At 40.4% G+C, this 26,481-nt stretch overlaps 1 protein-coding gene across 2 annotated transcripts in view; it reads right to left on the reverse strand.

Annotated features, from left to right (window-relative positions):
• Window positions 1-26,481, reverse strand: part of FRMD3 (FERM domain containing 3) — a 148,877-nt gene that overhangs the window by 89,676 nt on the left and 32,720 nt on the right. The window contains exon 1 of one of the 2 annotated variants that reach the window (XM_032981901.2): window positions 16,125-16,169. The exons of the other annotated variant lie outside the window; for it this stretch is intronic. Coding sequence (XP_032837792.2) covers window positions 16,125-16,154 — 30 coding nt within the window. The 5' untranslated portion in view covers window positions 16,155-16,169. Of the gene's footprint in view, window positions 1-16,124; window positions 16,170-26,481 lie in introns of those variants that run through there. 2 annotated transcript variants of the gene reach the window in all.

Genomic DNA, 26,481 nt, shown 5'->3' on the forward strand with positions numbered 1-26,481 from the left:
AAAGATGATTCCTATTGTGTGTTACCTTCGTTGGGAAATGAAGAGGGTTATTCGAGATAACTTATTTTTCTTTTGTTTTGCACTATTCATTTGCAGCAGATGGACAGTTCTGTCCATATAACAGCATATTTTTGCCCTCTCTTGAATTACAGGTTATTGTAGGATGATAGTGGTAAAATGATAAACAAAGGGGAGGGAAACAAACTGTTACACCATAGAAAAACTACACAATGCCAGTCCCATACAATGGAAACGATCATAAATACAAATCACATGGCACATGAAAATCATAGTCTACTACACAGTAAAACCTGGACAGCACGAATGAACAGAGATAACAGCTTTTACACAATCAGCTCTCGACCTCAGTGCTATTCTGCAAGTAAATTACTCTGACCCATGAGTAAATTATATATGACAAAAAGAAATATTTATAGTTCTCATACTGCAGTTCTCAAAAGTCATCACCGTCCAGGCTGGCAGGCACTGAAGAAACCACAAATGCAATATTCATTTACAGGGCTCATCATCGTTTTCTGTCCTTCTTGCACATGGGCAACACTTGGCCATTTAGGTTTTACGTCCCTGAAGTGACAGTCTCACAGAAGGCTTGCAGCATTAACTGCTCATTTCTGGTAACAGCCTCCATTAGCGCAGCATTCATGATGCTATCTGAGGCACTATTGATTTCTTAAGAGGAACTGAGTGCTTCTGTCAACAAAGCTATCATTTTATTCAATATCCAGAATTGTTCAGCTAAGGTAACTGATTTCTCTCTTCCATCCTCAACATCAAAACTAACTTGGAAGATACAGCTAGGACACACCATCCTACCACATTTAGCAAAGCAGATGAGAGATTTCAAGAATGAGTTCTCAACCCCCACCTACGAAGCAACCTAAAAGCCAAATCAGGATTTTGACAAAACTACATAATGTCCCCCAGAAGAGATGATGGTCAGCAATGCTCCCTTGGCCCCATGCAATAATTAATCTTATTGGTGGGTTCAGCAGACCCAGAAAATGAGGCCTCCCCCATATTCTGCTCCAAATACAGTTCTTTAACTATACCTTTTGTAACAGATACATAGCAGCATGCCCTTTTCATACAAAAAGAAGTATTTTAAAAATGAAAAGCAACCAAAAAGACTACTAGCCAAACAAGACTCTGCCCTGAGCACAGGCAGAAGAGAGAATCAGCATGGTGTGACACAGCTTAGTTAAGCTGCTCACAGAAAAACAACCAACTGGTGAGAGGTAAGAATGACCCTTTGCAGCTGCATTTCAGGACTCAGCTGAATGTGCTGAACCCCAGCAATGGTGAGGGTCATGCAGGAACAGCCACACCATCATTTCCACACCAAGTGGGAAAGTATGACCACAGCAGAGAAGGACAAACTAGAAGAAGGGATAAGCAGAGCAGGGGAGCTGCTGTTGCCACAGGGCAGTTGGTGCCCCTCTAAGCACTGGCAATGGTATTGAAATTACTTTAATAAAATAGCTTGAATCCTAGAATATTATTTTGATTTTAGTTTAAAATATGACTTTGATTTAAAATAAATTTATAGTAGCTATGAGAACATATGATATGTTAAGATCTTAGGAGCAACTAGCATTGTGTTTGCCTCGATTACTATGGAAATTGTTATGGACTCTGAATCAAAACAATGGGTACTGGTTATGGATCTTGATTTGAAACAAAAGGTACCAGAAGAAACTGGGTTTGGTTGGGAAGATCAGCCAAAGATAAAATGAGCATGCGCAGGGATGGAGTTCAATCAGCGGACACAGTGAGGAAGACTATCAACGACCATCAGAGGACCTCCGTCCAACATAACCACGCCTGCATTAGAGACATTTGCATATGATAATGATTTCCAGGAAATAACATGAATATGCTGATCATTACACTCCCCTCATTCTATTCAAATCAATCAGTAAAGATGACCAATGATTTCTGTAGAATGAGAATATAGGTAAGGTGAGGTAACTGAAAGCCAATCATTAAGGTCAAATCTAAACTTTGTGAATTTTGTTGATCTTACGTAACTATGACTGCTGAAAAAGTGTATAAATACGTTGTGCTTTGTACCTGTCGGTGAACACGTCTTTGGCGGAGTTATCCCCCGTGTTCCCCAGCGCTAGAATAAAGAAGTGCCTGCTTATCTGCTGTGTGTGGATAAGTTCTATTCGCTATTGCAACCGCTAACAATGGCACCTCACCAGGCCTCCTTCATCCCACCATCTTGGGGTTACCCAGAATATTCCTCTCCTCTCATGAGGAAATACAGCACAAATGCTTGCAAGCATGACATGGGCTGTGCATGCACTGAGTGGGAGGGAAGGAGAAAGAGAAGGAAAAACATGGAACATAATCCCTAGAGGAAAAGATTTCCTAACTGCTGAATGAAGGCCCATTTGAAAGGCTGTTAATGTGATGCAGAGGCTAAGAGCTTACATAAAGAACAGGATATATGACTAGGTATTATGGGAATTTGATCCATCATTATGTCGATTACTCCAGGATCACAAGCCCAGCTGTGTAGTCAGTGGTCTGGCAGTATTGACTCTGAAGCACACTGAATCTCCACAAGTGCTGCAAACCACAGATAACGTCTCTGACAGACAAGACTCTCAACCACCCTGATGAAGTCAACAGCTCCGTGAACCAGCTGGAAGTGTAACTCATACACTAATCTGATGTGATTAGGGCCTAGATAAAAACTTTTGGCTGAGGAATCCTCACCATGCTATGCACTTGAACTGTCTGACAGTCATACCGTATAACCATATCATTAATTCCGCAGAGGACATCCGTCATAATACCTTCTGAGGATAACCATAAAGGTTTTTATGGATTGCAAAAGGCTCGGGATGCATAAAAAGATCTCCCACCTTTTAGTAATTTAGAATCCATCCACACACTGTTTCTTTCAAATACTTATCTTGCTTACCTCCCAAAGGTAAGTAACTCCCTTCTGAAAAGGCTGTGTAGTTTTATGAATATCACACTATACTCTCTGACTTTTCCTTTGTGTTTTGACTGCAGAAATTTTCTAACTTGAAGGATCACGTTAGGTCATTTCCCACTTACCGAAGTGTTTTATTCCTTTACTCTCTTTGGGCAAACTGAAAGAATAATTTTACCATTAAAAGCTATGTTCAAACTGCTCAACTAGTGCTTTATAGACATACATGCACAAATATATTCTCCTGTCAGATATAATTACACAGCAAAAAACTTTCAGTAATATTTTTTTCCCACCTTGTAATAGTTCCAGCTGTTAAATGCTTGTTGTGAAGGAAAACAAACATTAAATTTGTGAGATTAGACATATTATAGAATCATTTAGGTTGGAAAAGACCTTTAAGACCATCGAGTCCAACTGATAACCTAACACTGACAAGTCCACTATCAGACCACGTCCCTAAGTGCCACATCTACACATCTTTTAAATAACTCTAGGGATGGTGACTCAACCATTTCCCTGGGCAGTCTGTTCCAGTGCTTGTCAACCCTTTCAGTGAAGAAGTTTTTCCTAATATCCAGGCTAAACCTCCCCTGGTGCGAATGGAGGCCATTTCTTCTCATCTGACAGCTTGTTACTTGGGAGATGAGACAAACACCCACTTCACTACAACCTCCTTTCAGATAGTTGTAGAGTGATAAGGTCTCCCCTCAGCCTCCTTTCCTCCAGGTTAAACACCCCCAGTTCCCTCAGCCATTCCTCATGAGACTTGTTCTCCAGACCCTTCACCAGCTTCATTGTCCTTCTCTGGACACCCTCCAGCACCCCAATCTCTTTCTTGTATTGAGGGGCCCAAAACTGAACACAGTATTCGAGGTGTGGCCTCACCAGTGCCAAGTACCGGGGGACAATCACTCCCCTAGTCCTGCTGGTCACACTATTTCTCATACAAGCCAGGGTGCTATTGGCATTCTTGGCCACCTGGGCACACTGCTGAGTCACACACAGCCAGCTGTTTACCAGCACCCCCAGGTCCTTTTCCTCTGGGCAGCTTTCCAGCCACCCCTCCCCAAGCCTGTAGTGCTGCGTGGGGTTGTTCTCACCCAAATGCAGGACCCAGCCCTTGGCCTTGTTGAACTCATACAATTGGCCCCAGCCCATCAATCCAGCCTGTCCAGGTCCCTCTGCAGACCCTTCCTACCCTCAAACAGATCAACACTACCACCCAACTTAATGTCGTTGGCAAACTTACTGAGGGTGCACTCAATTCCCTCATCCAGATCATGAATAAGGACATTAGACAGAACTGACCCCAATAATGAGGCCTGGGGAGCACCACTTGTGACTGGCTGCCAAGTGGATTTAACCCCAGTCACCACCATTCTTTGGGCCTGGCCATCCAGCCGGTTTTCTACCCAGTGAAGAGTACACACGTCCAAGCCATGAGCCGCCAGATTCTGCAGGAGAATGCTGTGGGAAATGGTGTCAAAGGCTTTAGTAAAGTCTAGGCAGACAACATCCTCAGCCTTTCCCTCATCCACTACGTGGGTCACATTGTCACAGAAGGAGATCAGGTTAGTCAAGCAGGACCTGCCTTTCTCTGCCGGGTTTGTGTGAGTGGTGGGGCTTTTGGTAGAGGGGGAGGGGTGGCGCCCTGTGAGAAGCTTCTCGAAGCTCCCCAGTTCCAGGTTGGACCCACCTCTGCACCAAGGCCAAGTCAACTAGCTGAACCTCTGTGATAACGTATTTAAGGACCTGGGAGGAGGACTTGGAGTTGTGAGGAAGAGTTGCGAGATCTATGTAAACACCAAGGTCACTGGAAGAATGGAGGAGGAAAGAGGGGAAGGTGCACTGGTGCAGAACCCCCAGTGTCCTGTGGTGAGACAGCAGGGGATGTCACCCCTCTGCCACCCATGGAGGTCTAATGTGGAGCAGATGCAGATGCCTGTGGAGGACCCCACGCTGCAGCACACGACTGGTCCTGAAGGAGTCCGGGCCTCTGTGAGGAGAAGCAGCCCCCACTGTTGTAGTTTGGCACTGGAAGGACTGCAACATGTGGGGATGGCCTATGCCAGGGCAACTATGGAAATGCTGCAACCCACGGGAGGGACTCATGTTGGAGAAAGTTTGTGGAGGACTGTCTGCGAAGAGAGGGGAACCACAATGCAGCAGGGAGAAGAATGCGAGAAGTTCCCCCCACCCTGAGGAGGTAGAAGCAGCAGCAGTGACTGCACCCCCCCTGCACCACTGGAGGGAGGAGGTAGAGATATCGGAAGCAAAGCTGAGCCTGGGAAGAAAGGAGGAGTGCGGGGAAGGTGTTTTTAACATGTGGTGATGCTTCTCACTGTCCTACTCTGTCTGTGAAGTGGTGGTGGTGTGCGTATTAAATTTACGTTCTTTTTTTATTCCCCTAGAAGGTCTGGTTTTTGCCCATGCACTGTAACGGGTGAGCCACCCCTCCCTATTCTTATTTCAATTTCCAAGCTTTTTACTGTATTGTCTCCTTCCCAGTGCTGGGGGGAAGGAAGGAGTGAGCAGCTGCATGGTTCTCAGTTGCCCTCTGAGCTCAAACCATGACACTTACATAAACCCATCCTGACCAGGCCTGATCACCTCGTTGCCTTGTACATGCTGCATGGCGGCACTCAGGATGATCTGCTTCATGACATTCCCCAGCACTGGGGTCAGACTAACAGGCCTGTAGTTCCCTGGATCCTCCTCCTGGCCTTTCTTGAGATGGGCATCACATTTGCTAACCTCCAGTCAACTGGGACCTCCCCAGTTAGCCAATCTTGAGAAAAGTAAATCTGAGGTACACTGAAAACACTGGAGAAATAAGTCCTTCAGAAGCATTCCTTGGACATAGTGCCCACACCAATGAACCCTGTGCTGGGTTTTTGTGGTGGGGATTTTAGTATTGGGGGAGAGGGCTAGAGGGGTGGCCCCTGTAAGAAGATTCACAAAAGCTGCCCCAGCTCCAAGTCAGACCCATCTCTGGCCAAGGTTGAGCCAATTAGCGATGGTGGCTGCACCTCTGCAGTAGGAAGAGGGAACCTGAGAGGGGGTTGGGACTTGTGAGGAGATGTTATGAGGACAAACACCAAGGTCAGTGGAAGGAAGGAGGAATGGGAAAGGTGCACTGGAGCAGAGGGACCCCCTGTATCCCATGGTGAGAGGGCAGGGCTGACCCCCTGCCACCCATGGAGGTCCACAGCGGAGCAGAGGCCGACCTGAAGCCTGAGGAGAAGCCCGCTCCAGGACAGGTGGCTGCACTCAAAGGAGGCTGGGGCTCTGAGGGGAGAAGCAGCCCCCACAGTTGTAGTTCGGCGCTGGGAGGCCTGCAACACGCATCAGGGACCCACGCTGGATCAGCATGGGAATGGGTGCAGCCCATGAGGAGGACTCACACCAGAGCAGGATTGTGGAGAACTGTCTGCAGTGAGAGGGGAGCCATGTGGAGCAGGGGAGGAATGTGCGGTGTTCACCCCACTTCTCAAGAAGGAAGGAGCGGTGAGCTGACTGTAACCTCCACTCCCTGCCCCCTGCGCCACTGGAGGAGGAGGTAGAAATACCAGGAGCAGAGCTGAGCCCAGGAAGAAGGGAGGGATGGGGGAAGATGGTTTTGGATGTGGTAGTACTTCTCACTGTCCCATCTTGTCTGTTGAGTGTTGGTTTTGTTAGTGTTTGAATTAAAGTGATGTTTTCTTTTCTTCCCCTAAGGAGTCTGTCTTTTTCTTGAGACCAGAATGGGTGAGTCACCCCTCCCTGTCCTTAGATGGATTCTTTGAGCCGTTTCTGCTTCATTTACGCCTTCCCACTCCTGAGAGGGGAAGGAGTGAGTGAATGGCTTTGTGGTGCTCAGTTGCCCTCTGGGCTCAAACCATGGTACACCCCAGTGGTATTTAATAAAAGCTAGCTGTTGGCATCAGAGGAGGAACTCATTCTCCGTATCATACAAGCTTCTGTTTCTATGCCAAACAAAGATCCCAGTTTGCCATTTTTTTTGTAGTAGGGGGAGATGGATTGATTTTTTTTTTTTTTCTTTCTTTCTCTCTTTCTGGAGGTCATTCAGTCCTTGAAAGTCAAACTGCCTCATTAGCACTACCTAAAATAAGACTTCCATTTGATAGCACAGCAAGAAGTCCCCTTGCATTTGTAATCATCACCTCACAAAAGTACAACTATAGTAAATATTTTTTTTAACTCTCTGAAGAACAATTAAATATAATCCTGATTTAAAGGAATAATACTTTCTGAATTTCTTTTAAGTAACACCACAAAAGACACTACACATTTTAAATAATGACTGGCAAAACTCCAAACAGAGGATTCTACAGGTTTGTTCCATTAACCACAGTTGCAAAAAAAAAAAAAAAAAAAAAAAAAAAAAAAAAAAAAGTAATAAAGAAATACACTTTACAGGTCCCATAATAAAGTAATTGTTTCTCCCTTACCAGATTCCACTTTTCTCCCTTACTCTGTCAGATTAATCTTCATCTTTCTGTCCTCTGCCCAGGCTGCCCGTTCCCACGCACTTGGCAGAGAGCAAAGGCAAACTGACCTTGCTTTTTACTGTTTCAGTAATTGGTCTGTTTTCCACATCTCTGAGTCATGGTACATATCGACACACTACTAAAATGCATATTTTTTTTACGAAGTTGGGAACTCATCACATTTGATTCTTCTCAGCAGTAGTTACTATTGCATCTCTTTTAAGTTCCCCACCCCTGAAATAAATCCTAGGACACCACAAACATTTCTTACACGTAGTAACTGGAAAGCAAAGCCCTGCATTACATACTAAATGACAATTCACTTTTCCCAGTGCAAACTCTGACCTTACAGAAATACTATATATGTCTATTCAGAGCACAATTTGCTGCTTTTGGTATTTACATTCTAGATCTCTGATGAAACTGAATAAAAAAAGAAAATGAAAAAGACTTCACAATATATATTGGAAGTTGTCTGGCATGTTTCACAGTAGCTGGCATTTAAGAAAAGCATTGTAAAGTCACTCAGTTTATTGCATATGACACGGAGGATATATATGCACACGGATCAGTTTCCCTCCGCTCTCCTCACTGCCTACTGCAATCGAACACAAAACTCATTAAAACAAGAAAAGACCAGAGGTAGATACTGAATGGGATCACCTGTATTCATTATACTGTGTGTAGTGGTGGATAAGAAAGCTATACAGTAAAAATTACATTCTGTGTGCAATTAAGCAGTGCATAGTTCTACCAAAAAAGTCTCTTCTAAGAGGGCAAGTTCTAATATGTAAAATTAAAAACCAAAACAAAACAAAAGCAAAAGCACCTTATTTACAGGTATTTGAGCATCAAAGCAAATTTTTGGAAATTAAGTCCTATACTCACACAGGTGGCTAAGGGCAGGTGGGAGGTGGGGAGGGGGAAAGACCTGTCAAAAATTATAACATACAGTAAAATTCATAAATATATTGTACAGCTGGTTCCTAGGTCACCAGCTGCATCAGAAAGGTCTCTCTTTACACTCATGTCCCATCTAGAGTAAAAGCAGAGCCACAGAAAACACCAGGATGAAAACTGCGCAACTCGACAAAGGTGTGAACACCTTTGAATATTATCTCAATATAAAAAGTTAAGTAAGGTTTCTTTTTCTCCCCTCTGAGTGTTGAAAGATTTGTGCTGAACCTCTTTGGAAGGTTTCAGCAACCTAATTTGGAAACAGATTGAGGCTATATTTTCCTCTCTCTTCACCCAGATCACCTATAGCTGATACAGGTTTATGTGGAGAAAAAAACGTAAATAAATAAATAAATAAATAAATAAAATCTCTTAAAAAGTCTCTGAAGACAGAGCCAGAGCCAGCACAAGGCTGACATGCAGATTATAACAAGCAAAGCGCTGACAGCTTCATACCTGCTGTGCCAAAACTGACTGCAAAAACTCAGGATGCAATTATTTTATAATGGTCCTCTTTTTCAAAATTGGAGAAGTTACATAAATAAGCAGATGACACCAAAGAAGAAAAGGTAGCTTTGTCTTACAGCACAAAGCAAACTTTTGGATTTCTCTTTCTAACACAGCAAAGCAAAAAGGACTTTTGGGAAATAAAGTGAGAAACAAGCCTGCATAGCAGTTGACAATACAGCAAGCAGACATTTCAGTGCCCTTGCAGCCTTTCTGTGGGATGCAGCAACGATCCTTAGCTGTGAGCCCTAAGCACAAGTGTGAGCAGGAAGTAGAAGGAAAGCAGAGAAGCAGGGGAAGACTTTGTCACCAAGTGCACTCCTGTCAGTAACTCAAACCCACCCATCTTCATGTGTCCTCCAAGGAGCCCTAGGGAAAGGACTGGACTCCCAAATCAGCTGAGCAAGTACCAGAGCTAAGCATAACCATACCTAAGACACATGAGACCCAGTAAACCAGGACGCATTCTTCTAGATAAGGTGGAAGATCCCCTTTTTTCCAAGGTGTTTAAACCTTAGTACAGGAGTGACACCCTGCCCACGTCCCACCACCTGGTCTTCTCTAGCCCTTCACAGTCCTGCCCATCTTTCTCCTTGCCATTCAATAGTGGGCTACCAGCCTCAGTCTGCGCGGGTGGGAAGAGCACATCGAGACACCCAACAACCAAAATGCTCCAAAGCTTTGTCTTTGCCACCTCTCAACAGAAAACAGAAACCCAAAAGTAAATGAACATCAGCTTGTACGCTCTGGGCATTTGACCATGAGGTACACTGAGCTGTAGGCAAGGCATGAAAGCAGGCATACATGGTTAGCTGTGCACAACTGACAGAAAGCAGTGAACTACTGAAGGACACAGCTTCACAGTGTGGTTGAAAGGTGTTTTAATAATTAAATGCCAGTATTTATTTCTATATATGACTACCTATTTAAACAGTGACCTCACTGAGTCTCTGCAGTACATATTCATATATAGCTGTCTTGGAGAACAGCAGGTATTAGTCTTGAAATATTAATTTAAGATCCTATAATAGCAATGGCTGATAGATCAAAAATGCTGACCACCATCATGTCTTTAGATAATAAAAGGCTCTTCCTTTTCTATCTTATAATGTATCTTTGATACCTCTCACACTTATACACATCATACCTTTTATGGATATGTGTCTATACACACACATACACACTTTATATATAAATAGACAAGAAAGATGTCAAGAAAAAGGACTAAAGGATTCTAACATTAGAGAAGGACATTACATCATTTGGCTGTCTGTATAATTTGGGATATATAATTTTATCCAATTTATGTCTCCTACTAGCGAGCTTTATCTTTTGTCAAGCTCAATAATTGTATTTTTTCTACTGCGTGTCTTCAGCTGAGGCAACCAATCTTGATTTAAAGCTTTAAGAAAAGGAGGTTGAAAATCTGCAGATTCTGTTGTTGCTTCATTCTACTGCATTACAAGCTTTCAAAACAAACTTGGAAAAAATCATGGTTCACCTAAACTGTTAGGATAGCATCATGGAACACCATAATTCCCCACAAATGTTGTTACTAAAATAAAAATACTAAAAAAAGAGCTATCTATCTAGAACACTCTCTTTTGATCAAATGGGTGTAATGAAGGACCATGATCTATTTGACAGCATTCAAAAACTGTTATTTTAAAAAAATATACATGCTGTCATATTCAATAATATCCACTTTCTCACAAACCAGAACACATTCCAAGTTTTAAGAACAGCTTTTCCCAAAAGGTTTTAAAATATGGTCTCATACTTATTTTACTGAGTCCCTAAAACAGCTATGAGCAGCCAACTTGAAGCACCATATTGGGTGAAACTTTTTACAGACCAGCCAAACTACAGTCTTACAATATACATACACAAGAACCTAATTTCAAACATCTACCTTGTCCTTTAAAATAATGTAAAATTTCACTATTCCAACAGCTTCTGGTATTTTGAACAGTTGGGAAGTTTAGATACCCTTCCTCCAAAAAGTATGAAAGGAACAACAAAGCATTCGAACATTAGGAAAATTCCATACAATAGTCAGTTTAGCTGCCTATTTTATGCTGAAAGCAGTTAACTTGCTGTAGATGTCATTTTAGGCAAGAGTTACAGGCTTGTAGTTTCTTATAATTGTGGAGCAAAGCCATTATTTGATGTGAGAACAGCTCTCTCGAGTCCAGTGCGTTTTCGGTCACTTGCTCAAGCACAGCTCTTGTCCCCATGCCCTGCCTTCCAATAGCTGATGCAGAGCTAGCACCAAGGGAAGAATAAGGGGTACGGATATCCATTCTGTACTGGCACTGGAAACACCCATTTCCAATAAATTCATGACAGATAAGTGGAACAGAAGGCAGGCAGCTTGCCCTGGGATGAAATTGTGCACTCCCACCCCCAAAATCACAGGGGACCAGATGTCAGCCCTGGCTGTATGACAGTCGCGGTTCCTGTCTCACTGCAGCACAACTTTCTAATTTTACTCTACATTTGGGGGAAAAAATCTGTGTGGCTCCTCCCTCCTGGCAGAAACAAGGGAAATCCTCAGAGCCACGCACTGAATGCTTCAGCTGAATTTTATATTTGCCAAGTTCCCTAAAAAAGCTCAGCGAAGAAGGAAACAGACACAGAAAACAGATCCTGCCTACAGAAGGTGGCAATTCCACCCACTTTAGACCCTGTGTGGCCATTTCAGACGCTCCTCTGTTTTAATTAGAACATTTCCCAGTTTACTTCACCCTCCCTCATCTGCTACTCTGACATATGGACTCTGCAAGAGAGCTTGGAAATTACCAGAATGGTAAAATATAAAAATTCCTCTACTTGCAAAAATATTATCGGATAACTACTATATGCACATGAAAAAAGACCCTGCCAGATTAACGTTTCAGTTTCTTTCTCTGTTTAGCAAAAGAAAAATCATGATATTCTAAAACAAGTGGTACAACAGGTGCAGGTCTCAACTTCCTCAAATCAGGTAGCAGGCATCCTACCCTTCTCTACAAGATACATCTCCTGTTGCACATCACCTGGTGTTAGGGGTGATACTAGGGGACTGATGATGACAGCTCCCATTATTGCATTAAAATTGTTGTGATATTTGATCTACTCCTGAAAAAGTTCAGCTGACATAAAACTGGACAAGAAGCCAGTTGAACGTAAAAAGAAGTATCAAGGAAAACATGTACCCCAAGTTAAGGAAAACCCATCCCCTCAAAACACCAGAAACTTTAAAAACAAAAACAAACAAACAACAAGAACAAAAATAATAATTAAAAACAGACAAACAGAGAGGCAAACTTCATTGTGTAAATACAGTTTACTTTTCTTACAAGCCAATCTTGCAATTTTGGGGGTGATTTTCATATGTTTGCTATTGGCAGTATTGCAAAAAAATAGCAAATATACTGTATGACACACAACAAATTAACTCGTGCAACCAAAACAGTATCAACAAACACTTAGCCTTCAACCACACCCTGCCAGGACTACACAAATCAGACTCAACTCAGCTTTTCTCCTGAACACGGAGATATTAATCTATGTCAAGGACAAAGTTTCAGCTTTCCTAATGTAATACTCTTCTGTTTAGACTATGAAAAAGCAAACATCTAAAGGTCATTTGCATGACAGATTTCAAATTTTAAATGAAAAAATGAATACATTTATTACAGCATTATATCTGATCTAGGAATGAGTACATCACATTTTATTGAGATGGCTTAATGAGTTCATACAATAAAATATAAACTCTCAAAAAACTGTTTTTCTGTGAATATCAAGATTGCTTTCAACTACAGCAGCAAGACAATACAGAAAAAAGCTGCTGTCTGAATGCAACACCAAGTGTATAAATAGCCTTTATTCTGATAATCTATGATAAACATCTGATAATATTTTCCGTTTCAAAAATTTCAGTGCTTTTAATAAAAAATTTTAGGGACAAATTGCCTAGATTTAATGAATTAAGTTCTGACAGTTTTCTGCCTCACTGCTTGCTGTCCTATTAAGTTTTTTCTTCATGGGCAAAAAAAGTTCCTCATGTTTTGATGCCTATTTTGGCATAGTGAGGAACACTGGACTTCCAAAGCCTTTTCCATTATGTTCTTCTAGCACCGAACACCCTAAAATACAATGACAAGATCATCTGGGGGTTTAGATGTATTACATAATCTAATAATCCATCTATTCCATACACTTAACGCCAGTATTTCAGTCAAGAAGACAGTCTTGCTCCAGGCTAGCCCAAACAACTAATCAGACCCTCTGCAGAGAGTAAATTCTTATTAACTTTTCATCTTAACAAAGGACATTATGATTGTCTTCTGGTGGTGCAAGAAATCCATGCATATTATATAACCAAACTCCTCCAGAAAGGAGCTGTATTAAGGATGGACTGGGAAATTTGTCTGCTTACAAGAACATCTCACAGTTGCCTAGTTTATTCATGGGAAACACCTAAGTAATAAAGTCATGTATTTTCTTTTCAAGAGCAAATTTATTTACTCAGAAAGAGAATAAAATGGCCAAGAGCAGCAGCACTGAGTGCCAGAGCACATCTCCCCTCAGAAACATAACTACTGAAGTACAGTAGCTCTTTCCTACATGTGTCCTAAGTAAGAAAAGCCTTAACCCCACCCAAAGCACAACAGAGCAAATAAAAAGGCAAACTGCAAACTTTATTGTCTATACTGGCTTCTCAGAGAAGATAACAGAAAATTCAAGGTCTTATTCTTACCATTAGTCACAGTCCAACATATCCATAAAGGAAATGCGGACAACATTTGTATTCCCCCTGCCAGTCGTTTGGGTTACAGCCCAGTACAGGCAGATAACTCCACTGCCAGGACACTATTACACAGGGCAGAGGAAAGTAGAACCACCCCAGAAAACAGAGGAGGGAAAGCTTACAAGGGCACTATGGGATGCATACAGCAACAGACTCAGCTTTCTCTTGATAGAGTTTATTGAGGCTGGCTCTGCACCAGCTTTACCAGTGAGACAGTGGAAAGAAGGATAACCTTCAAACATCCAATACAAACTCACCTCAGAGTGTTCCATGCCCAAAGCACGTAACAGTGTAAGTGGCAGCAGAATCAGCATAAAACAACATACTGCTACCACCTCAGCAACACCAGTTTCTGGGCTAGCAACACAGATTTTCCATTGCAAATTTTTCATTGCTTTCAAACACACATGGGTGAGAAGAATTTTAAGAAGTTTATTAAACCCTTCTGAGTAAATAAAATAGTTCAATATAATTTCAAATTGCATTTCTGAAATACTAGCTCAAAGGCTGATTTTAGGCGATGCCTCATGCAGAAACCCCTATATTTTTAAGTTATTTATTACACATCCTGGACCCCACTCTGCAAATCTTACTGGATTTATTTTTTGAAATTCAGAGCTTAATTCTGTAAGGGTCAAATGCCCCACTAACTTCACATTTGATGGAGGCTGAATAAGTTAACAGCTAGGAGGAAGAAAAAAGAAAACGAAGCACACACCACACAGCATTTTGCAGTCTCAGGCTAGCATCTCAGCCTACAATGCAAGCTGCTATTCACACATCACAAAAGGACATCTTCATGCTAATCTGTGCAGCTCAAATTTGTACACAATTCCAAAAGTGCAATAAGGAATTCAGTGCTTAAGTTATCTTGTCCTGGTCTCAATAAAATTCAAGGTATATGTAACATTAGGAAGGCAGGATCACCCTTTCTTGTATTGCCCTTTGCATTCACATGCTTACCTATTTTCTTTATCCTCAACATAAATCTTTTTCCTGGTTTCAATGTGTTAATATTGCAAGATGGAGCACTGCACATTTTGCAGACTTCTGAAGTTCTGAAATACATGTGTGTGTCATGGTAATAATCACACACTTGCACATATCAGGAGTTCTCAGGAAAAAGTATAAGGAGAGACAGCAGAGGGGAAGATGTGGGCTGAGATTTGTCAGCTTGCATGTCCCTCCATGCAGGGCAGGGAAAAATCAGAAAAACTGTCAGCAGCCACTAGACTCAGCAATAGTCCAGAGGCATCCACATGAAAGCGACAGGGCAAATGCCTACAGTTTTTTACCATCAGCTAACCAGTGGATAAGAGGAGTGTTACAATGCGTAAGTGTGAAGGTGCGGCACTCAGCATCCCAAGATACACGTGGAAACTACCGAGGATGAAACGGCTACTGACTCGAGATTGCTGGATCTCTTCAACCTCCTTGTAGCAGGAGCCTGTGGAAACTTTACTGTATTCCCAAAGGGAAGCCAGAGGAGTAGGTTTGTTCCCAGTATCAATTAGTGCAGTCATGGGAAATTACATCAGGGCAGTGTGATCAGCGAAGGTATGAACTTGAACCAGCAGAACAAGAGGAGCCACATCTTCAAGGCAAATGGACTGAGTAAATTATGCAATGAAACAAAAAGTTGTAGCCTCAGCTCTTCACCCTCCTTTCATGTAAACCAAAGATATCTGTGTATTAATTATGTTTAATTTTAAAGTTTTCTAGAGATGAAAAAGCTAATTAATTAGTTTGCTTTTATGTTCATTAGTTCAAAAGCAAGATGACCAATAAGTTGCGTAAATCTTAAATATTTTAAAAGTAGCAGGGCTTGAAATTTTCTTTGAAATTCCCTAGGAAACTGAATAACACAACTGATCTCTATTTTGCACAACCCTTATGCTCTTTGATCTTTCTTTCCAGGAAATACCAGTCTTTCCCCTTTATGTTTTAGCACACCTAACGTTACCAAAGACACTTCAAATGAGAAAGCGCACATTCTAAAAAAAACCTACAGAAACTTGGTATTTATTTTCTTTGAAAAAAAAAAAAAAAAAAGGAAAAAAAGCTCTTTGTAGTCAGCACTTTAACAAATTTAACTAATATATCACTGAGTATGTATTGAACAATTGTTCTTTAAAGCCAAAAAATAGTCATTTAACAGAAACAGAAAATCCAGCATTTAGAATCACCTAACGGAAAATCCAGCATTTAGAGTAATCTTTTATTCTGGTACACAAAGTTGAAGCAAATGCATTTTGCATGTACGATTTATTCAGCGAACGAGGAAGTAAAATGTTTCCCTAGTTTAATGTAACATTCTGGCCACTACTGCAGCCATGCCTCCCGCGCACTGCCACTAACAGGCATTGAGCTGTGGCTTCACGCAGTTCAGTGATCCACTTACCACTGTTTCTTCCTCAATTCTCCTCTGCATGTCATTGCAGAAAGCTCTAATGTGGAACAATATATGCTTGGCAGCTCATGGCAATTGCAGCTCAAGAGCAGATCCCCATTTCTTGCATTGTAGACTTGGCACTTGTAAATACCTTTAAAGAACAAGCCACCAAAAAAAAAAAAAAAAAAAAAAAAAAAAAAAAAAAAAACAACAAAACCAAAACAAAAATTGGATCTTGGTATGAAAAAGGTGCCAGAAAAATTAAAACTAAAATAAATCACCAAATAAAAAAACACACAAGCATACAGTGGATACTAGAATTTTACTTGGATCAGGATCTACTTTAAAAGATCTCTTTTTATAGCAGAAGTGACCACTACGGACATGCAAGGGAATTGAGCATTCTGCTAACATCAAGCACATTCTTCCCATGTTTTCTGAACTCTAAGCGTAAGATTTTCTCCTCTGCTGTTTTAGGTAAAACTTGCAATGGACAGTACTGCTGCCAGCATAGCCCCTTTCCACATTTTCATGCTCTACTGAACACTAGCACTGAATATTGATGACTTGACACCACTTATAAAAACACAAGGAAATCTAATTACAATACATATTCACAAGAACAGATAGTAAATTCTTGTTCCCTTCATATGTTCTGACCATTTTTATAGATTACATTGGTACTGAGGAGAAGCTATCAATGAAAAACTTGTAAGTAAGATCTAAAGAATATGATGCTGATCTATACAAGCAAAATTAATCATAAGTATTCTTCACATTTTCGAAACCTTATATTGAATACATACAGAAAGTGAACAGAAAAAAGCAAAATGCATTATTGGGAGTACTAGAAAATAAGTTTATTGTGAACCTTCCCTTAAATCATTCAGTCATCACAGTGATGAACTTTTTCAGTGCAGAGCTTCTACTCGCTTTCTCAAAGGCAATTTTCTTTCTCAGAAAAAGGAGTAATTTTCTGCAGAGCAACAAAAAATACGTCCTTCCTGATTAAATGCTTATCTCTTCTTTTCCACCCCCATCCAGAAAAGGGTTAAATTAAACCTAGCATTCAATACAGTGCACACCACTGGGTCCTGAATTTCCAAAGCTATCTTGAGAAGTAAATGCTGTAGCCAACAGGAGATGCTACCAGCTGCACAGGGGCTTTACAAAATATAAATATCCATTCCTGAAGAATCTGCTTGGATATCCACAGTCAATAGGCTCTTCAGTGATCATCAGTTTCAAATCAAAAATCTGACCTTTTCTACATAATATGCTAGAAGCATGTGGGAGGTTTAGAATGATTTCTCAATGTGTTCAACTGCATTTTAAGTCAGTTGGAAATTATTTCAGCAAGAATTGGATTAGAGCCAAAAAACTGATTAATAACACTGAAAAGTGCTGACAACATGTGTGATCACACTTCACGTACCATGCTATCTCTATATTTTGATTTTATATCTATCTAAACAAATCCCCTTCTAGCTTTTAATCCTGACTGCATTTGCATCTCACGTGGCGATGCCTAAATCCAGATGCTTCCTCTTGGTCAGCGCATGCCTAAAGCTGAGTAAAAAAATGGGCTCCAACACCTAGGAAAGCAGCAACATGGAAAAATCTGAGGGAAAGCAGAAATATTAAACATTCTCCTCTTCTCCCACATTCCTCCTCCTTTATCACAGGAGTGATAAAGTTTGACCTAAAGGAGGCCTATGATAACATGTTACTGTGCTAAAGGCTCTCTTCCCAGGGACCAGTGGAGCCTAGCCCACGCAGGGGACAAGATTTAGCTCCCTACAGCAAGCGAAGAGCTATTCCACAGCCTCTGTCCCTGCACCATGCTGGTGGGTTAGCAGTCCCACATTAAGGGGCAGCTGACTAGAACGAACGCCAAAAACATGCTTCTGCCGTGCTCTGCTGATTGTGGCTGGGACAGAGTTAATTTTCTTCATAGTAGCTGGTACGGGCCTGTGTTTTGGATTTGTGCTGAACACAATGCTGATAACACAGAGATGGTTTATTTACTGCTGGGCAGTGCTTGCACAGAGCACTTTTCTGCTCCACCAGCGAGGGGGCTGAGGGTGCACAGGGAGTTGCAGGGGGGACACAGTCGGGACAGCTGACCCCAACAGACCAGGGGGTTATTCCGTACCATACGACATCACGCTCAGCAATAAAAGCAGGAGAGGAGGAAGGTGGGTGTTTGTCTTCCCAAGTCACCGTTACACGTGATGGAGCCCTGCTTCCCAGGGGATGGCTGAGCCCCTGCCTGCCGGTGGGGAGCGGTGAATGAATTCCTTGTTTTGCTTTGCTTGCATGTGCACCTTCTGCTTTACTTATTAAACTGTCTTTATCTCAACCCATGAGTTTTCTCATTTTCACCCTTCCAATTCTCTCCCCTATCCCATGGTGGGGAGTGAGCAAGCAGCTGTGTAGGGCTCAGCTGCAATTAAACTGCAACAGGTGTGAAATAAATGGATAAAATAAATAAGCAGATCACCTTCTGCCCAGGACTTCAAGCAGTCACCTATTCTTTACTCCATGACCTTTCAGCACAGCAGGCACATCATGGATCATGGCCACCTGAGGTCTCCTGTTACAAAAATGAAGTCTTCTGCCTCAAGAGCATCTGAAAGCAAGACACATCCACTACTGGCCAAAAATCATTACTTGCACAGATGCACATACACATGCTCATACACTGGTTAGTTTTGATTTATTTGTAGTGTTACAACTATGTACACTACCAAGTTTCTTACCATTCTCTTCCTTTTGATTCTTGTTAAGACAAAAGGACTACAACAAGCCTATATATTAGCTGGTACTCTCAATTTATTTTCCATCTTTTTGTAAAATAAAATATTGTCTTCTGAAAACACCTACAAAAATTAGGCTCACAAACAGACAGCAGTTTAAAATATTCATACCATTATACATCTAAACAGTCTGTGAGACCTGAATCACAACTTAAATCTTCATCACTTCATGTGATGTAGGTTTCTTTTAACTGTCTAGAAAAAGACTACAGACTTCTAGAAACTCAGACTTGTGCAACATTATGGGTATGTAAGCAAATATTTCATACAAGAAGAGAAGAAAACTACATATTACCAAGTTGACTTGTTTGCCTAACCTAGCCATGAAAGAACTGTCTCTCGGGTACACACTTAATTCTTCTTCAGTCAGTTTGTCTCTACATCTGGCTTTTTAACCCTGTGATAAGCACTGTACCAGTGGCGATACTGTGGTACAGAATATGATGAAAATACCATCATGGATTACTGTGCTTTGGGCCAGTTCTCAAAAAATTGCAGTCACCATGGAAATGGAGTGAAAGCCTAAAGCAACAGAAAATTAAAGGGAAAAAAGTTCTCAGTGCCTGCTCCCTTAAGGAAGTAAGATGAACAAGAGAGAAAAACGAAACAAAACAAAACAAAACAAAACAAAACAACAACAATAACAACAACAACAACAAACAAACAAAACTGAATTAAACACCCTTCTGGTTCATCAGAGAAACTCAAAGATTGTCTGGGAGGGAGTATTTCTCCCTCCCCACGTTCCGTCCTCTACTGGTATATTCCCCATACTAAGCTTTTCTGTCCAGAGATATTGTTTAGTATTTTCTGCAACTAAAAATAAAGGGTTTTGTACTCTTCTTTCTTACAAGTCGTTCACTAGATTCCCATCAATCTGTCCTACAGCTCACAGATTTACAAGTAAGGAGGTGAAATCATTCCTGCTGATGGAATATGTCTCTAGTAAAAACGTAATTAGAACTAAAACATTGCAGAAAACAGGTTTGCCTTTTTAAAAAATTATTAGTTAATATATGGAGATACAAAATGAATGGACAAGTACTAAAAAATGGAATGTGAGAAGAATAAAGAGTTGAAACAGTCCTTATATTCCACTGGAAATTCACCTATTAAACACAGAAGCGGTTTCCTCAGAGATTCAGAGTTCAGCATGTGCCTTCAGTTTCAGCAGACTGAGAATCGTGAACTTCCTAGGTAAAGGCAATCTGTATAACAGCATGCCTTCGCAGGATCTGTAAGCATCAGAGCTGCAGAAGCCAGGTTAATCAAGGTCTCCATTATCAAACTGGCCATTTATCACAGTATTGCAAAAATGTATGCAGAAAGTTCCGCAATCCTTCATTTTAGAGCTTAGTACAAGCCCCCACCATTGTCACATAACACTTCCAATAAATATTAATAGATTCATCTCTCTTTTGGAATCTTTGTGATGGAAGTTAGCATCATGCTTCCTATTTCAGCCAGGAAACCAAGACACTTTGAGACTAGTTTGAGAAGCTGGGATTGGGAATTTCACTTGCTCCTAGTCAACACAAGTTCAGTACTTAAAACTGCAACTCACCCCTGTGCATTTATACCCTGAGAATTTGGGAGTCCCCAATGGGTTTTGGTTTTTTTCCCCTCTGAGGCACCTTCCTAAACTTAATGTAAATGAATTAGCAGAGATCCTCTCCTTACTCTTAAGGCCTTCCTTGTCCTCTTCCATCTCCACTACAAACCATTTCCCAGTGAACTACACAAACATTTCCAACAGGATGCCAATACAGGTAAGTATCTGCTGCCTAGCAGTGTAGGTTTGTATTTGCTGCCCACTTCCTCAGTCTCATCCTTCTTCATACCCATTTTGGACCCTACCAGCCCAGCGTCCCAAGGCAGTTCAGACTATTTAAAAGAAGCTCCAACAGGTTAACATTTTGCAGAAATGCCAGTTTATGTCCCCAGCTGACAATCCTGTCTGTTTCCCCACCAGCCTGGCTAGCTGATACGTGGTGCAACATCAGCCTACAACTTTTATTCATCTGCATGTCATTTTTCTTCAGGAACATGCATGAACAAGGAATCTACTCCCTGTTAAAAATCCCACTGAGGTTGCATTTAGATGCATACAACAGAAGTCCATTGTTCTTCAACAGGATGATAGAGGCATGTGTCCCCATTGCTCTCATACAAGCTCTGCCAAACTGTTTGGGGGAGGAGGAATAAAAGCCTCCCACCACTCATTCAACTTCCCACTTGCATACCAATTTTCATGTGTAAGCGGGAGAAGCTAACCCCTGTGACCCTGTGCTACAGTGATGCCATTCAATTCATGGACGTAAACAACTTTGTTAGATAGATGCAAATTTCACAACTGCTTCAAGTTTTACAGGTTCTTTTAAAATAAAAGGTGACTTGCTATAACTAAATATTCTACATACTGTAACATAGGACCTTAGCACAAAGAAAACTTGTGTAATTATTGATATAAAAAAGCAAATCAGCTGCATTCCTAAAACATACCTTAAAAAATCTGTAGTAACAAAATACCGGTGCCTAATGAGGGTAAGTTCAGTGATAGCATTATAACATCAGTATATTAGAATTCAGAGAATGCTCTACAGATTTTAAAATATTTAGTTTATTTCACTCCACACAAATAGTCTTTTTTCAACAACACTAGTATGGAATTTAAAGACTACTTTCAAAAGTAGAATTAATGTACATTTCGCAAAACCGCACACATTTAAAATTACTCCAGTGGGAGTCAATGTGAAGCCTTGGGTAGAACTGGTGTGTGCAGCCCCACCTGGGGAAGCATGCAAGGGGCATGCAAGGAATCCATCTTCCTTTCATCTGGCAGCAGCTAGAAGCTTCGTTTTGAGAAGTACAGATTTCTCAAAATATCAAAAACCCAACATGCTACTTTGCATGTTCTGATTTTATTTTACAGATCTAAAGTTCGCCAGAATAATCTCATGGAAAACTTAATGCCACCATTCCAGATGCTTCATAGACTCCCAAAAATGGAAGACTCCCTTATACTCAAATTATTTTGTAAGCAGACAGGACTGCAGAACACCACTTAAAAATTTTTGTCACTGTGGATAGCATCTGCATACTCATGTTACCAATTTAAGAAAAAGGTGCACATACACAGATAGTGCTGCTGAATTCATTTATACATTTTCACTTCACTCGCAAGTAGACCTGTGTAAAACCTACCAAAAGCTGCACCAGAAATGCTGATGTCTGTTCAAGTCTTCAAACCATATGGGTCTCTCTCACCATATGGGAATACAGGGGTCTGAGCTTCCCACTACCAAAGAACGCTTCCGTAGTCCTACATTTACCCTGCCTGTGTGAATGTGGACAAATCTCTGAACATCTGAGTCTTTGCTCTCCTGCAAAATGGGTCTAAACTATCTGCCTTTCTCTCACAAAAATTCACATCCATTAGGGTCTGTAAATAGGTGCTTACAATTTTTACATTTATTTGCAAATCTATTGTTCTAGCCATCAAAATTTTTAAAGAAACTTAGCCCTTTCAAATCTGCAAGACGGTTACTACAGAAGAGCAGTCACATCAATTTTGTGAGATGTGTGCAGAAACAAGTGTAAAATGGAAGCAAAGACAAGGTGGCACATCCACAACTTTAGCTTTTGCTACTTGCATGTTTTCGTTTTAGTCAACTGCTGAAGCAAATGCACACCATTTATGCCTTTCTGCAAAACTGGAGTGGCAAAGATAGCCACCTATAGATACCTAAATTCTAAGCAGGGTATTAGTACACTTTAAAATCTGGCAACTGCTTACAGGCTTATTCAAAGTGTCTCTCGAGTAACTCTTTTTTAGCTATAGACCCGTTGCTGTCAACCTCTTCATACCTATTTTTCAGTCTCCAACACCAAATTCTGAATACAGTTGAAAGTATATATATTTGCACCACATACGAGTAAGAAAAGATGAATGTAAATGGGAGTAAAATATACAAGATTAGCAGTAATCTCTCAATCAGCAGTACTGTCATGGATTGTATCAGTAACTACCTGCTAAAAAGATAACAGTACCTCTTGCTCCTCCTAAACAAGGGTCTTTATGCTCTAGAGAAACCCCTTGGTTATATGCAGACTTCTACAGGAAGTGCTAGCTCAAAAATGCATAGTAAATAGCTAACATGAAAACATAAACGCACTATAGTGAAAGTTTCAATAAAGGAATTATTTAACTGTTGACTTCCTCTTCCCTTACTTGAAAACAGCACAGTATTTTTGCCAGGTAAACTACAGATAATGGCATAAGGGACGAAAAAGCTATGAATTACCAGCTTTACATTTCCATAATTCCTTGCACTCAGATGACTTCTTACTGTTGGTAGGTTGATTTTTTTTTTTTTTTTAAGAAAAAAAAAATATATAAAAAGGCTGCAAGATTCATGGAAACACAAGTAAGCAATCATCAGCAGAGGCAGGTAAAATCAGCTCTCCCAGGCCTCTGCTGTAGCTGCACCATCTTTGCTCAGTGTAGTTTCCCAATTTCTGCGGCCTTGACAAGAAAAGAAAAGCATTTAAATCAGAACACAGGCTAAAAAGAACAACTTCAGGAATAAAAGTTTGTCTAGGATATTATCCAAAGAAGAGTCTGAAGTAAATTGTTCATGGTTTTCAGGAAACCCTATGCAACAGGTTTACTATAGATGTTGCTTTAAATCCACAAGAAAGGCTGACCTCCCCATCCCAGTCATCAGAGGCTGAGAGCATGATGTGCATTAATTATACCACATTTCAGATGTTATGTAGGTAACAACACCTACAAAAAGCCAGAGAACACAGGAAATAATGGTGAAATGGTGGACAGTGAATTCAATCATATAATCAGTTACTAAATTACAGGTGTATAATTAATACCATCCGTAGCAGCAGGCAGTTTCAGATTCACTATCAATTAAAAGGTAAGCATGGGAAACAGAACGAACACTTGCACTGAAGAGCTGCTGCTATGAAGTGCTGTAAACCAGAAAATGACTAAACACCTCCTGCAGCAACAGAAGTATATATCATACCTACCTTTACCATCAAGGTAAAAGCTATGTAAACTACAGAAATGTCTCAATGTATTAGCCTAATTACTTCTTGCTTCAATTTCTTTTGTATTTTATGTATTTAGTTCAAGATGGTATACTGCTTACCATCCTCAAATCACCCCTTAAAATGAAAGTGAGTGTAGCTGCAAATCTGCTCCTTTGCTGTGTGATCCATAAATCCAGCTCAAAACTGCACAACAAGATGGACAGCCTTTAATTGGAAAGTCCTAGATGTGTTAATTCGTTATCTCAGTACAATCATACTTATGAAATGAGTGACTAAGACTGACACTGAGGATACTCTTCAACTGTAAAAGTATAATTTTAATGAAAATGTTATTTATTTCTTTAAGAATTAACTATACTAACGTCCTGGGTTTGAGTGAGTGGTAGGGTTTTTTGGTAGCAGGAGAAGCGGCTATAGGGGTGGCCCCCTATGACTGTAAAAGAAGCTTTATCCTCTGTAGAATGCAATTACAATTTTGCTGCCAGAAAATCCTCCACATTAAGTACATCCCCATTAACTAGTCTTATGCTGTCTACCACTAAAGTAATAAGATCCCAGATGTTGCCCTACACTTAATTTCCAGTTTTCTTGTATTCTTTCAGCAGCTTTTTGGCTTAAAAGCTACTCTGGACTCTATACCAACAAGCTTATAGCTCATTTTCAAACTACTATATTTGGCAAACAAGAATTTCTTAAACAAGCTACTAAATCCTGAGTTTCACTTTAAAGCACAATTGTGTTTTATAAGACTCTATTTTATGTCTAGGTGTGTACTTTGTACTGCTGAGATCTGCACATCCCATTCTAGCTCAGGAGTTTAACATGCCTGAACTGATTACTGTGCACTAGCAGCAACTCACTGCAAACAGCTGTTCGACTTCTGAATCTACCTGTGAAATACCTTTGAAGGCATGTACTGCATCAAAATGACTAATTTACATCAACCAATAACAAGATTAAAAATACATCAAAACAGAAACTCAAAATATAATTAGGCTGAAGAGGCATATCTTCTCTCCCCTCACCCTCCCACTTATATTCTCAAGAGCTGTCACAAATGACTACATGCAAAAAAGCTATTTGTAAGCATGCATGCAGGAAATATTTATCCCTTGCAAACATGTGATGAAGCCCACATGTGTACAAACCCTAAGGCATAAACAAATCCTCTGAGAAGCATGGTTGCATCAGAGTTCCCCTGACTTGTACATTTAACTGACAGAGGCAGGAGGATGAATGATCGTAGCACACTCCTCCTACAAATGCTAAAAATAGTTTTCAAAACACTGGATGAGGTGTAGCCACGAAAAGAGAAAAATTAGTATCTATTTAAGGACCTAAGAACTTTGCTTCTGTCAATGGTGATTTCCAGAAAAAAAATTAGCATGAAGCAGAACAGCTTCATAAATTGTGAGACACTGTTATTGGTTAACACAAGTTACATCCAAATCACGTGCTAATTTTGATAACACGATGAATAGTATCTACCATATTAAAAGAATTTCATATACAGCCTCTCCAGCAACTATTATTAAGTATCACCAGTAATATGATTATAGAAAAACAGAGTATACAGTACACTAAATATTCCTTCTGTACTGCACTTTCGAGGACAAGTAGTATAAGATGATACCAACACATCCATTTTCACAATGAACTTCAATTATGTTTGCTTTTCCTCTTCCCCGCCTCCCTTTTCCTTTCTAATGGAAGCAACTAGAACTTAAATATTTCACTTATTTTCCGAAGAATAGCAGCTACAGAATACATAATATAGCTAACAGAAAAATGTCACCAGCTTCACTCATTATCACCATGGTATCAGTATTAACAGACATCATGGTGTCCTCAAATCATTAAACAGAGGGATCTCATCCTTGGAAGTTGAGATCCTCAGAAAAATACAGGGAGTCAGAATCATCCAAGATCAAACAGCTGAGTACATATTTAAAACACAGGGGAAATACAACTGCTTGTAGTTCAGCTTCAATTTCTCTGTTGTATTCATATTTCTACATTTAAAGTCTTTGGAAACTTTCTCTACTTGGCCCTCAAAAGCATTTACTTGAGAAAAATAAGTATCACCAGTTCAGGTAAAGATTCTTGCTTTAATAAAATAATACCAGAGAGAGAGCTTTGCTCTTAGTACTGTTTAAGCCTCCTAGTAGCTTAAAGTAGTTGAGTGTTTACTTGCAGAGCTTTATTAAGAGAACGTTTTATTTGTTTAGCGCAACCAAAAAAGCTCAAGAGGGTTGATTTTTTTCTTTACTAATAGTGAAGAGACCTACTACATTGCTTCTTCAAATACTATTATGCAGGACACGTCCTCAACAAACTGCCTAGAAGAGTTACAGACAGCCAAGTAACAAGTGGAGAAGACTAAAATTAATTCTGAGGTAGTAATGACAGTGTCTGAACATACAAAATATGTGACATTTCCTTTTCATTCATGAAGTTACACTAACTCACAAATGTCC

This window comes from Tyto alba, unplaced genomic scaffold (assembly GCF_018691265.1).
Source record: "Tyto alba isolate M040663 unplaced genomic scaffold, T.alba_DEE_v4.0 Super-Scaffold_13, whole genome shotgun sequence".
NCBI classification, from domain to species: Eukaryota; Metazoa; Chordata; class Aves; order Strigiformes; family Tytonidae; genus Tyto; species Tyto alba.